The 14,896-nt window shown below is 51.6% G+C and overlaps 1 protein-coding gene across 1 annotated transcript in view; it reads left to right on the forward strand.

Moving 5' to 3' along the window:
• LOC144818836 (uncharacterized) overlaps nt 1–14,896 on the forward strand; it is a 1,999,126-nt gene that overhangs the window by 1,330,982 nt on the left and 653,248 nt on the right. Inside the window, 1 exon segment of the mRNA XM_078676624.1 lies at nt 12,520–12,675. Coding sequence (XP_078532750.1) covers nt 12,520–12,675 — 156 coding nt within the window.

A 14,896-nucleotide genomic window follows, 5' to 3' on the forward strand; every position in this document is an offset into this window, starting at 1 on the left:
ACTCGGTCACTCTCCTTACACGTACGGAATATAAAACCATATTATACTCGCCTGGGACTGGATCATAGACACATTCGCCAAGGGCTTGTCTGATTTCTGTGACAGACTTATTACTTTTAGGAGTACGCTGTGATGCTTGGGCATGTAATTCGAGTGCTGATAAACGCTTGTGTGGCGGCGGGGTTTGAGGAAGACCTCCTCCCGCGGCCCCTAAACTGGAATCGTCGACTGAGGCTCTACGTCCTGGCAGAGTGGGAAATGGAACTGTAGGCTGGACCGGGGGTACCGTAACAGGTACTCCGGTGTCTGGAGGAGCGGGAAGTGCCTGATTTGCAGGGACTGGCGGAGTGCGAACAGGATTTGCATATTCTGGGACTGTGTCGTCCAAATAGGACGAAATAAAAATATCAGCTGCGGTCGGTTTGTGACGTAGCTTGGTCGGAACTAATGGCGGCGGGAAATTACTGGATGCCTCTGGGGTCGCTTTTGGCAAACCTTCGGCAAGGAGAGGATACATACCCTTAATGAGGGCATGCCTCTGTCTGTCTGACTGTTCGGCTTTGACTTGTTCACCTATCTCGATTAATTCTCTTTCTTGGGCTCGTTCCTGGGATTCTCTACTTAACTCTGACTTTCTGACTTCCTTTTCCGTTCTTCTATGCGCTTCTTTCCGCCATAACTCGATGGCATCTTTCTGTGACTGTCTGGCTTTCTTTTTCCATAATGCTTCTTCTACTCGCATGATACATTCGGCATCCCATGTACCCGATACGGGCCATCTATACTTTTCTTCTAACTGTTTGGTATACTCTACCCATAAATCTAGATACATTATGGCGCTTATGCCATGTTTCTGATACATAAAATGACCTGGACTGTCCCTAGGCGGGACAGGAACTGCTTCCTCTAACAGACCCTTTCTAGTTTTTAACTGACGTAACTTGGAAAATATAGGCATGACTGAACTGTAATCTGGACACAATACAATACACAATAAAAACACGAAATCACATCACACTCATACCACAACATTAAAATACATGAAGAACATTATGAAATAACAGTTCGAACAGAATATTACCTGGAATACTGAGAACAGAAACAGAACAGATTTTCTCGAGAACGGAACAGACTAGAGTTACTGGATGCACTGCTGTAACAGTACGGAACATACCGGTCCCAAAAAGGGACGCATCAAGACCCGTATCCACCTAGGTGAACACTTCGTTTGTGAGTCTGGGCACCACCAACCCACGGACCAGGAGTCAATTTAGATTGGTCCTGTCTAGATACTACCCCAGCAATGGTACTCACCGGGCAGCACGGAACGGAAGGCCTCGGACGGGACTGGACTGCTACGACGACGAACTTCGGACTTCAGTTACGGGTGGGCCTCCGGATACCTCGGACCTTGGACTCTCGGCTTGGGCTCTGGTCGGGACTCGCCGCGTTCCTCCACCGTCTCGTTCGGATGCTGGACCGCCTCCTCCGTCTCCTCCGTGGGCCTGAGGGATACTTGAAGCAGAAATATCTGCACGTGGCCGGTATGGTTCCGTCACGGCTGCAGAGGGTCAGGGGGTCGGCGTGGCTTCACCGACGCGTGGGGAAAGGGCAAGTCCCTATTCGGGCGCCATTATGTGGTATATAAATAAATAATACCGGATCTATTTTTGGATGAATGAATGAATAACAGATAGCTCAATAAAATAAGAGTCAAGATTCGAGGTAGTAGGAGTTTCTGCAGGTTTATTACAGCATAAGGACAGGATCAGGACAACCTGCATAGGAACAGAGGTAACAGGGCCCAGCAGGACAACTGGGGCCCAGCAGGGGAAAAGAGGCCCAGCAGGGGAAAAGAGGCCCAGCAGCTGCTGGGGCTGGGTCTGGGATGAGCGCGCTGATTTTTAATAATAATACATTGACTTATATACATAGCGCAAACACATAGCATTACATTGCAGTAGGCGTAACAGTGGGTGGAGCAGAAGGCGTGACGCGTAGCAGTCGCGAAAGATAACAGTAAAAAGAGGTGTAACTGGGAGTATACTTAGACATGTGATGCAAACGTAACAGAATATGTCATGAATGGGGCGGAAACATTGGAGGGGGCTACCTAAGGAGCCGGGACCTCTAACCTAATGGTGCGCGAAAACGGGCAATGACGTGTTACTAGGAGAAGCTGGGGGCTACGAACTCTGTGCTAGGAGCAGAGACTAGAGTCTGGAGGGTCGGAGCGACATGTACCTAAACCCTATCTGGTATCTGATGTTTAGGGAACATGTTGATACAAACTAGAAGTCATGAGGGGAGAAGCTAACTGGATTCTAAGACTGGACCATGCATTATTCTACATGTAGTGCGTGATGAAGAATATTAAATGACCATTAATACAGTATTTCTCTAACGTGGAGACGAGAAGGCTAGACAATGACGGAAACTTATTGATGCAGTTCAGTAGCTCAGGAATGCAGAAGAGGAGGACTGAACTGATAGCTGGAATCATAACATACTCTTGGCAGACTCGAAGGCAGAGCCAGGCTGCACCGGGCACTGCGAGGCAGGAAGTAAGTGAAGGGTCGAGGATACAGGTGGGGGCTGTATCGCTCCTCAGCGAGGCTTTCAGGAGACAGGAGCTGAATCTGTGGTCCGGGCCCTGTTGAGGCCTGGAAACGGGGACTTTATAATGGAATAACGTGCACACTGAGAAACGTGGCAACATAACTTTACATAGGCCTGATATTCGTATTATTCACGAGGACTGGAAAATGACATATCAGAGGTGGACACAACTGTAATTGCGTCATTAATCGGACATGGGGAATAACATATGCATATTGGTCATGCACACATAACATATGATGGATGAGGCGTAGGGACACAGAACATGGCAAAATTTACTTTTCCACAATCAGGGAAGAAGAAAACCTGAAAGCAGAGGGGACCAAGTTCTGAATCACTAGCCAGTGATTAAGTGGGCACCAGGATGGCACCGGGCGAAGTCACCGCAGTCAGGTGAGTGGGCGCTGCTGGGCTCTGCAGTCTCTCGGACCAGGAGGCGTTGTCGGCGACCAGGATGGAGGTGCGAGCTGTCCCACGAAGGTTCTTGCTGTCGACGTCGCTGGACCCAGGATTGGGCAACAAGTCTTGGCAAATGCAAGACCCACGCGGTGGACCTAAAATGGCGTCTTGAGTGGACCAGGAGGGTCCAGGGTGCTCCTCTTTTGGAGGGGAGCACGGGCTAGTCTGGAGCAACCAGACCAGCAGTGTTAGTTGTCGTGGAGCGTCGTGAGGGGGCCACTAGCCAACGGGCAAGTGACCTGGACAACGCGGTGAGCAGCAAAAAGCAGAAGGGCCCCACGCCGATCTCGTGGATGCAGGGGGGCTGGACTTCGGTGCTGGAGCTGCTCAGGGTCGGGGCTTCTCTTACCCCAAGGCACTCCGTCGAGGGTCACTCAGGCGTCGTGCTGGACAAGCGTTGTGCAGTTCTGAAGATGGCCGGTCCCTCGAGGTCTCGTCACACCCACGGATCACAGCTGGGCTGATGATGTAGGTTGAGGTCAGAGGTGCCAGGGAAGCCGGTTCTCGTCGTGCTGGAGCAGTCTTGATCCGAAGGAGAGACTGGCAACAAACCACGATGCTTGGTTGGTGCCTGCTGCTGCAGGGTGACTACTCCTTAGTCACAAGGGAGAAATCTTAGGAAGAGTCTTGAGTTCCTTCTTGAAGAAAGTAGTTTCAGGATTCAAAGATCTGATTTGGAAGGGGGCCAGTTCCTACCTTTATCCTGCAAAAAGGGGCTGGCACGCGACTAAGTCCTGCCCTATGGGTGGGACTAGGAGGGGGGTGGTTACACCCCTCTCCTTTGGCGGGCTTTCCCCAGGCCAGGGGCTGGAGTGCCCCTGGAACTGGTTTCAGCCGGCCTATGCACAGTGAGCACCGGGGTGCCACTTGCAGTCACCTTCCTCTAAAGCCCTGCCTACCTAGGATACACAAAATCCTGTCTGGGACGGTGCTGGCACCGCCCCTGACAGGAAACCCTTTGTCCTTGCCTCCTGCTCTGGGAGGACTCCCAGCAGCAGGAGGGCAGACTTGTGTCTCGGTGGCAGCATCCATTTTGTGGAGCTAAGGCTATGTCTGACTTTAACCGGGGTTACAGGTTACATACATGTCGTGTCCCTCTAGAAGGGTGGAATGCTAACCCCGTCACCAGAATTGGCGAGGGGTTAGTATTCCAATTCGTATGACACCTTACTCGACATGTTTTGATAAAGCGATACCAGAGTTGGCATATAACCGCGAGGATTATAATGCACTTAAGAGTATATGGTATGCGATATCATGGAAACGGCTAAGGGATGGATCCCGAAAGCCGCAGACAGGCTCTGCTCATGCCAGAGCACTATCTCACACGATTCCAAGCACTCTGCCTTCAGGATTGTTAAGGCCTGCCATAGGAGTGACTGAAAGGAGATCTGTGTGCCCATTTAGGTTTAGATATAGGAATACTATATCTACAGCAAAGGGTGATTACACCACCTTGCCCCAGCTGTCGTGCAGCCAGTTGTGTCAGATTTGGATGGCCAGCCAGGGGTGGCATAATACATGCTGCAGCCCCTGGTAGGCCCTGGGTACACCTATGCCCTGGGCACCTAAGGTACTCTGTACAGGGACTGATAAGGTGACTCAGTATCCAATTAGATATGTACCTAAGGTACATGGAATCCATTTTACAGAGAGAGCAATGGGCCTGGGGTCCTGAATAGCAGGGCCCCAGGTCAACTAAGTCAGAAAACCAGCAAAACACCAGGCAAAAAGTTGGGGGCAACCATAGTCAGGGATCTACCTTCCTACACCTGGTTAAAGTTAACTCGAGCCTCAGCATCACAAAATGGATGCTGCCACCACAGACAAAAGTCTGACCTCCTGCTGCTGGGAGTCCTTCCAGCGAGGATGGCTTGCACAAAGGGTTTCCTTCCTTGGGAGGTGCTAGCACCACCCCAGACAGGATTTTGTGTATTGAGGTAGGGAGGCCTGAAAGGAATGAGACATGCCTGGGGCACACAAGGTGCCCTGTGCATACACCGGTTCAAACCAGTTGCTGGGGCATCCCAGCCCCAGCTCTGGCGGGAAACCGGACAAAGGATAGGGGGTGTAACCGCCCCCCTTCCTGGTCCCACCCAGGGGAGGGACCTAGTCAGTAGTGCAGCCCCCTTCAGGAGAATAAAGGTAGGAGCTGGTCCCATTCCAAATTAGATTATCCTGAACTATTCTACAAGAAGAAACTCTGACCTTCGACGTTCTGCTCCACAGAAGACTGAAGAATCTCCCTTGTGGACAAGGAGTGTCCACCCTGCAACTGCAGGCACCATCAAGCGTCCAGCGGCTTCACTTTGTCGTCTTCCCTCGAGGATCCAGACTTCAGAGCCCGACGAGACCCGGATTCCCAGACCTCTCCAACCTCAACCTGCATCTACAGCAAAGCTGAGACCCGTGGGTGCGATGAGACACGTGGGACCGGCCATCTTGAACGAACCTGCACTTCGCTTCCAGCACGACTCCCGAGGTAAACTCGACCAAGTGCTTTGGGGGACTGAGAAGCCCTAACCCCGAGCAGCCCCTGCACCGAAGATCAGCCCTCCAGCATCCACGAGATCTGCGTGGGGCCCTTCTGCTTGGTTCCTGCTCGACGCGTTGTCTGGTCACTTGCCGGCTGGATAGTGACCTCCCAGACGACGAACCTGTGAATATCCACTGCTGATCTGGTTGCTCCAGATTGGCCATTGCTCCCTTCCAAAAGAGGGGCACCCCGGACTCTCCTAGTCCGCACCAGACGCTTTCCTCACTCACCGCGTGGGTTGCTTTTGCCAAGGCCTGTTGACTCCAATCCCGGATCCAACACCGCCGACAGCGAGAGCCTGCGTGGGACAGCTTGTGCCTCCATCCTGGTCGTCGAAGACACCTCCTGGTCCACGTGGCTGCAGAGTCAAGCGTCCACTCTTCACCTGATGTCGACGTCTGGTTCCTTCCTGGTTCCACTCCAGTCACTGGCTAGTGACTGTGAACATTGTCCCCTCTGCTTTCAGGTCTCCTTCAACAATCCACCCTTGTATTGCACCGGACATCTTCCTCCTGGTCGCCTGCAGCATCTTTTCTTGCAGGCTCCATTGACTTCAATGCGAGAACCCGACGCACTTTGACACCTATGCACCGGCAGCCCGTGGGTGAGGTAACAAGAGCATTTGGGTGCTCAAGGGTAGTTTAACTGTCCTAGTGTCCAGTTCCACAGTCGTTTTAGTCCTACCTAGTCAGGTGTGAGAAGTTGGCCTGATGTGCAGTGCTCACTATTCTAGTGATCACTATATATCAGTCCAAACAACCCTTATTGATGATTGGTTGTAAGTCAACCTTATAGACCAGCTATCCTAGTAGCATGGATACGAGCAGTCTAAGGCTAAGACTCTAGAGGGCGTGTTAAGCCAGCTGTTTTACCATCACATTACCCCTTGAACACCCAGTGAAAGGACACCACACAAGTGTTATGAAAATAAACAATGTATTTATTAGAATCACAACAACCCTGTACTCTTTATGAGGACAGGGTGCTAAGCACACAACAAAACTCTTACGAAAATACTTAAGTTAGCACGTTATACACAAATGCCCGAGGGGCACGAAAAACCATATATTCTAAAAGTGGAATGCGAAATTACTAGCAGGTAAGTACAGTACTAATAGGCTTTGGAATCGCTAGGACTTGACTAGGGAATCGTTAGATTACTACTAGGAGACCTAGGGGACTCGGGTGCAGAGTGTGCACTCTCACGCGGGATGCGGGACAAAGTCTATGGAAGCTAGTAAAGGCAAAGTTAGTGTTCACGGGCGAACCCGACCTGGTAGGAAGAAAACGACAGTGGATCCTGACCCTAGGATAGTGAGGCTATGCTGGGACACCGAAGTGCCGAAGTTACCTAGCCCAGGGGCTGCAGCTGCATAGGTCTGAAAAGACGTCGGGGATCTCGTTGCCGGACCAGGAGCCTGGAAGGAAGAAGTTGCTGGCAGGCGACCAGTGAAGGAAAGTTCGATGGATCCAAGCCTGGATCAAGGAAGAAGAAAACCTGAAAGCAGAGGGGACCAAGTTCTTGAATCACTAGCCAGTGATTAAGTGGGTACCAGGATGGCACCGGGCGAAGTCACCGCAGTCAGGTGAGTGGGCGCTGCTGGGCTCTGCAGTCTCTCGGACCAGGAGGCGTTGTCGGCGACCAGGATGGAGGTGCGAGCTGTCCCACGAAGGTTCTTGCTGTCGACGTCGCTGGACCCAGGATTGGGCAACAAGTCTTGGCAAATGCAAGGCCCACGCGGTGGACCTAAAATGGCGTCTTGGGTGGACCAGGAGGGTCCAGGGTGCTTCTCCGATGGAGGGAAGCAAGGGCCAGTCTGGAGCAACCAGACCAGCAGCAGAAATGTCGTCGGGCGTCGTCAGAAAGGCCACAAGCCAGCGGCTAGTAGCCAAACAACGCGGTGAGCAGCCAAAAAGCAGAAGAGCCCCACGCAGATCGTGGAGATGCTGGGGGGCTGCACTTCGGTGCTGGAGCTGCTCAGGGTCGGGGCTTCTCGGACCCCAAAGCACTCACCAGGAATTCACTCGGCGGGCTTGCTGGAAAGAAGTCGTGCAGTCTTGAAGATGGCCGGTCCCTCGAGGTCTCGTCACACCCACGAATCTCAGCGTGACTGATGATGCAGGTAGAGGTCAGAGGTGCCAGGGAAGCCGGTTCTCGTCGAGCTGGGCAGTCTTGATCCGGAGGAGAGACTTGCAGCAGACCGCAGTGTTCTTAAGATGGTGCCTGCGGATGCAGGGTGACTACTCCTTAGTCACAAGGGAGAAATCTTAGGAAGAAGTCTTGAGTTCCTTTCGTGGAAAGTAGTTTCAGGATTCAAAGATGATCTGATTTGGAAGGGGGCCAGTTCCTACCTTTATCCTGTAAAAAGGGGCTGGCACGCGACTAAGTCCTGCCCTATGGGTGGCACTAGGAGGGGGGTGGTTACACCCACTTCCTTGGCGGGCTTTTCCCCAGCACAGGGTCTGGAGTGACCCTGGAACTGGTTCCAGCCAGCCTATGCACAGTGAGCACCGGGGTGCCACGTGCAGTCACCTTCCTCTAAAGCCCTGCCTACCTACAATACACAAAACCCTGTCTGGGACGGTGCTGGCACCGCCCCTGGCAGGAAACCCTTTGTCCTTATCTCCTGCTCTGGGAGGACTCCCAGCAGCAGGAGGGCAGACTTGTGTCTCGGTGGCAGCATCCATTTTGTGGAGCTGAGGCTCTGTTTGACTTTAACCGGGGTTAGGGGTTACATACATGTCGTGTCCCTCTAGAAGGGTGGAATGCTAACCCCGTCGCCAGAATTGGCGAGGGGTTAGTATTCCAATTCGTATGACACCTTACTCGACATGTTTTGATAAAGCGATACCAGAGTTGGCACCTAACCGCGAGGATTATAATGCACTTAAGAGTATATGGTATGCGATATCATGGAAACGGCTAAGGGATGGATCCCGAAAGCCGCAGACAGGCTCAGCTCATGCCAGAGCACCATCTCACACGATTCCAATCACTCTGCCTTCAGGATTGTTAAGGCCTGCCATAGGAGTGACTGATAGGAGATCTGTGTGTCCATTTTAGGGTTAGATATAGGTATACTATATCTAAAGCAAAGGGTGATTACACCACCTTGCCCCAGCTGTCAAGCAGCCAGTTGTGTCAGATTTGGATGGCCAGCCAGGGGTGGCATAATACATGCTGCAGCCCCTGGTAGGCCCTGGGTACACCTATGCCCTGGGTACCTAAGGTACACTGTACAGGGACTGATAAGGTGGCTCAGTATCCAATTTAGATATGTACCTAAGGTACATGGAATCCATTTTACAGAGAGAGCAGTGGGCCTGAGGTCCTGAACAGCAGGGCCTCAGGTCAACTAAGTCAGAAAACCAGCAAAACACCAGGCAAAAAAGTTGGGGGCAACCATAGTCAGGGATCAACCTTCCTACATGGACTGATACAAGGTGATCACTAGAACTAGTGAGCATCATATATCAGGCCAACTTCTCACAAGGGGTTTCAGTCTTCCCCTACCTCGACGACTGGTTGTTGAAGGCGGGCTCGCCCCAGACAGTCGTCAGCCACATCCAGACTACGGCAGATCTCCTGCACCAGCAGGGGTTCTCCATCAATGTGCCGAAGTCACACCTGTGCCCCTCTCAGAAGCTCCTTTTCATCGGAGCGGTTCTCGACTCGGCGCGGTTTCGGGTTTATCCACCCGACCAGCGGGTCTGGGATATTCAGGCTCTGATTCCCATCTTTCAGCCGTTATCCCGGGTCTCGGTCAGGTTGACGCTGCGGCTTCTGGGGCTGATGGCCTCCTGCATCCTGCTGGTGCATCACGCCAGGTGGCGGATGCGGGCTCTGCAGTGGGACCTGAAGTTTCAGTGGGCCCAGCATCAGGGCAACCTATTCGACCACATCCTGATCTCGGAGGGCACTGCGAGACAGCTGCAGTTGTGGCTCACGGACCGCGACGGATGCGTCCCTCCAGGGCTAGGGAGGCCACATGGGAGAGGCGGAGATCAGAGGCCTCTGGTCTCCGGCGGAGGCCCGGCTCCACATCAACCTGTTGGAGTTACGGGCTATTCGTCTGGCACTGAAGGCATTTCTCCCCTCTGTACGGGGGAGTGTAGTGCAGGTGTTCACGGACAACACCACCGCCATGTGGTACTGCAACAAACAGGGCGGGGTGGGGTCATGGACCCTTTGCCAGGAGGCTCTGTGCCTCTGGCAATGGCTGGAACGCCAGGGCGTGACCCTGGTGGCTCAACACCTGGCAGGTTCTCTGAACGCCAGGGAGGACGCGCTCAGCCGTCGGTGCATGATGGATCACGAATGGCGTCTGAACTCGGATGTGGCTCAAGGCCTCTTTTCAGCAATGGGGAGAGCCTTGGTTAGATCTATTCGCCACCAAAGAGAACGCGCAATGTCATCGGTTCTGCGCGTTGGAATTTCCAAGGCGGCACTCGCTCGGAGACTCTTTTCGTCGCGAGTGGAGCTGCGGTCTACTGTACGCCTTTCCGCCTATACCACTTTTGCCCAGAGTGCTGAAGAAGATCAAGCGCGACCGGGCCCAAGTCATCCTTGTGGCTCCGGACTGGGCTCGAAGGTACTGGTATCCAGAGCTACTCAGTATGTCAGTCGATCCCCCGGTTTGTCTGCCTCTTCAGGAGGACCTTCTGTCGCAGCAGCAGGGGACAGTCCTCCACCCGAATCTGTCCAGCCTCCACCTCTATGCGTGGAGATTGCGGAGCGACAGTTGAGGCCATTTGACTTGCCTCCTGAAGTATGTGATGTGATTCTGGCAGCCAGGCTTCCCTCCACAAAAATGGTATACGCCTGCAGGTGGAACAAATTTGTGGCATGGTGCACAGCAATTGCTGTGGATCCTCTCTCTGCCCCTCTTTCAGAGAGTTCTCCTCTAACTTCTTTCACTTGCCCAGCAGGGCTCTGCTCTCGGCACTCTGAAGGGCTACCTCTCTGCCATTTCCTCCTTCAGGCTTCCTGATCAGCCTTCTCTTTTCAAGTCCCCTATTGTAAATAGATTCTTGAAGGGTGTCGCGCTCATGTTCTCTCCTGTTCCTTTTGTGATGCCTCAGTGGGGCTTGAACCTTGTTCTTACTTATCTGATGTGCGCTTCCTTTGAGGCACTTTATAACTGGCCTCTTCGTCTTCTGACTCTTAAGACTGCATTCCTGGTTGCCATCACCTCTGCCAGGAGAATGAGTGAGACCCCAGCTCTGTCTTCTAAGCCTCCTTTCCTCTCTTTACATCTCTTTGTTCTGAGGACTCGTCCTTCTTTCCTGCCCAAGGTGGTCACAGCCTTTCATATCGGGCAGTCCATCACCTTGCCCACCTTCTTTCCGCCTCCCTCAAAAGAGGAAGCGAGACTCCACCGTCTGGTCCCAAAACGTGCGCTCTCCTATCTAGATCGCACACGCCTCTTCCGGGTGGACGACCAGCTCTTTGTTGGTTACGTGGGCGCTAAGAAGGGACGGGCGGTGCACAAGTGGACCATCTCTCGGTGGGTCGTCTTGTGCATCAAGGTTTGCTACTCTTTGGCAAAAAAGGAGCCTCCTGTGGGGCTACACGCCCATTCTACTCTGGCCACGGCGGCTACTACTGCCTGGGTTGGCGAGTCCCCTTGCAGGACTTCTGTCAGGCAGCTACGTGGGCCTCGCTGCACACGTTTACTAGGCACTACAGCCTGGAAAGCCAAGCCCGGAGAGATGGCTTTTTGGGCTGTTCAGTTCTCCAGGACTTTCTGGTGTGATCTTGGTTCGCAGACCCACCACCGGGGTTGATATTGCTGGGGTATCTATTCTAAGGAAGGAATCTAATACTAACGTGTCTCTTTCAGAGGCACAAGTTACTACTTGTGTAACGATATATCTGTAAGAGACATTAGTTAGTATTGGGTTCCTTACCCCCCACCCATCCTCCCCGTTCTGCGAACCGATATCTAGTGTTAAGGACATCCCTTTGTGGGCCCTAGTTTCATGGCACCAGTGCCGGTTTCTATCATGGCTCTGCGTTCCTGGCGCAGAAACCTATGTACAGAACTGACGTCCGCGCGCGAGTGCGGCGTCTAAGTACTCGACGTCATCCCGGCGATCACGACGTCGATGGCGGAGTCGCAGATGACACCTTCCGTTGCGCAAGGGTACTGCTGATGAAAAATTGGGGGGAGGGCAGTTTTTAGTCCACGTTGCAGGGTGGGGGGGGATCTAGGGTTACGATTGGGGATTTTTGTGGGTTTCTATTCAGTTCGTTTTTCTAGGTGCAGGTTATCGAACAATCTTATTTGCAACGCCAGTTGGGTCCTGGGTATGTGGTTTTTGTGATTTTCAGTGCTCATTTGTGATGGTTTTTCATAATTGTCTCCTGTGCCAGAGTAGAATGTTTCACGGATTTTCATGAGTCAACACTGTAATCCTAGTCCATCCTGGGGCCGCCTCAAAATACTCTTGTGGAATGTGAACGGGTTGGGAGATCGCATCAAGAGGGGTATAGTGTTGCAATATTTAAAACAGTCCCCAGACTTGATTTTGCTTCAGGAGACGCATGATCCGGGTACCTTCTACTGCTCACTTAATAGGTGGGGCTATAAACTGGTTGTACAAGTGGGCTATACCCGTGGGTCCAGAGGGGTTGGCATTCTGGTACGCACCTCCCTTCCATTCCAGGTATCTAAAATCACTCCTGACCCCCGGGGTAGATTTGTCTCGGTCTACGGGCAGTGGTAGGGGAGGCTTTTAAATGTAATCTCTGTTTGTCTCTCTTCCCGCCCACGCCCCCACGTTTCATTCCTCCACTCTGACCTATCTGGGCTCACACCTGCTCAATTTACCGGAGGGTGAAATGTTGGTGGGCGGTGAGATTTTTGGGCATCAATCCCATAATCTGTACTCTGTTTTTTCAGTCCATAGAAACTCAAGATGAACTTAGAAAAAGGCAGGAGGATCTGAAACAACAAAAAGAGTTGGAGACTGAGTTGAGAAATAAGATTGCAGAGTTATCGATTTGCATTGAAGAGAACTCCGAAAAAATTCAAACGGCTGAATCGCTCGAAAATAAGGTACAGTCAGTGTATTCTCTCTGTCCTAATTGTAATTAAGTGGTCTCTAATTATAGCTTCTCCAACTTGGATATTTAATTTCTGATGGATACTTCTAGATGCAGATTTCTCACCTTTAGAATTTTCCCCAGGTGCCATACTGGTTTCGGAGACTTTTCATAACAGTGCTTCTGCGCTTTGTGGAATAGTGTTCTCCATTGGCTTCTTTTCTCATCGAAAGTGACAGAGCATTTCTAAGCGCTACCCCCCTGTACACCAACATAAGTCCCTTTCTTTCTGCACCTTTAAACACTGATCTTGAATGTCACTTCCTCTTTCGTCAATATTTGATGATTTTCAAATCCAAATCCATTGTGAAAGGGAATGATGTCCCCCAGGTTCAAACTATGCCCAGACTGCAGAACGGACTACCTGCATTTGTAAGTCCATGATGTATTACATGTGCATGGGCAGTTAACTGGAATGGCGACCGGTACTGCAGGAATAAGTAAAACAGAAAGGGATACAAAGTGCAACACAAAAATGGGTTATCTTTTTAAACTTTCCAAGTTTGAAAAAAAAAAACACTGAATTTGGTGCTCCTTAAACACTATGTAGGATCACTCCCTAACCCCACGAACAGCTCCGATAATAGGTGTAAGGGCTATTATGGAATCACACAAGTACTACTCAGGAGAACAGTAAATAAGTACCAGACCAAACGCTGGTGGTGTCATGTAGGGATTTTGTTTGGGACCAGGGTTATGCCTAGGATCACAGAACATCTGTGTATATAGGGACTGAGTCACCGTACTACATCAGTCCCTATGGGCCAGAATCCTGAATAGCTCATAGTGCCTTTCCTGTCCTCCGAACTTTTACAGAGTAACAGGTAAGTTGGCACCCTAGAACACAACACTATCTTCTCTGGTAACTGCGGTAGTAATACATCATCTTTCGGTCTCTCACTTATCCATGTCCATAATAGAGCAAAACCAAAGGGGATGATGGACGGAGTGTAGAACATTGCAAGCACTCACCCCCAGTCAACTGATCTGGGTTTAACCCCTTCGCTGCGGCGGCAATTCCGCCGCAGCGCTAGGGGGGCCGGGGGGCCGCGGCGCCCCCATGCTCGTGACTGAACCGCTCCGTCACGAGCCTCGGGTGCGCTGTGCTGATAACGGAGCGGTTCCGTCACGGCCCGCCCGCTCAACAGAACGTCCAGCGCAGGCGCGGAATCCGCGCCGAGCGGGCCGTGACGGAACCGCTCCGTCATCAGCACAGCGCACCCGAGGCTCGTGACGGAGCGGTTCAGTCACGAGCATGGGAGGGGTTAATCCATCATCGTTCTATAGCTCACTCCGCCACCCCAGTTCAGACATGGCTATATGCAAATCAGTCTGACCCTATGCCTCATGGGAGCAGTCCAGCCCGTACTGCCAAGCCATGTCTTCCCTGGACCAGAAACAAGCATCCCTGGACCGGTTTCTAGCTAATCAGCCGTCATCAGCCAGGCTAGCTTGAATCCAGTGGCAAAGTGAGCAAGGGACCCACGTCTGGGCATATCCTGCCAACTTAGGGCGAACAAAGCAAAACCAAAGGGGATGATGGACGGAGTGTTGAACATTGGAAGCACTCACCCCCAGTCAACTGATCTGGGTTTAATCCATCATCATTCTTTAGCTCACTCCGCCACCTCAGTTCAGACATGGCCATGATAGAATGATGATGGATTAAACCCAGATCAGTTGACTGGGGTGAGTGCTTCCAATGTTCAACACTCCGTCCATCATCCCCTTTGGTTTTGCTTTGTTTGCACTAAGTTGGCAGGGTATGCCCAGACGTGGGTCCCTTGCACAGTTGCTTCATAATAGAGCACAATAGTTTAAATAAATATTGTAAACTGTTTTCATGTCTCATTTCTGTTTATTATGGACATGCCAAAATCAAAGGGGATGATGGACGGAGTGTTGAACATTGCAAGCACTCACCTCCAGTCCCCTTTGGTTTTGGTATGTCCATAATAAACAGAAATGAGACATGAAAACAGTTTACAATATTTATTTAAACTATTGTGCTCCATTATGAAGCAACTGTGCTGCCACTAGAAAACATACATAACTTAGGAATGTAATTAGCATAACTAATAATCTGTACACAATGAAAAGCCCAGTCGTGGTTATTGGTGTATCTGCCTAAGCCTACCCTACAATAATATAACAAAGAACTCTTGGATGGCACC

The sequence above is a fragment of the Lissotriton helveticus genome, chromosome 2_1 (genome assembly GCF_964261635.1).
Source record: "Lissotriton helveticus chromosome 2_1, aLisHel1.1, whole genome shotgun sequence".
Lineage (NCBI taxonomy): Eukaryota > Metazoa > Chordata > Amphibia > Caudata > Salamandridae > Lissotriton > Lissotriton helveticus.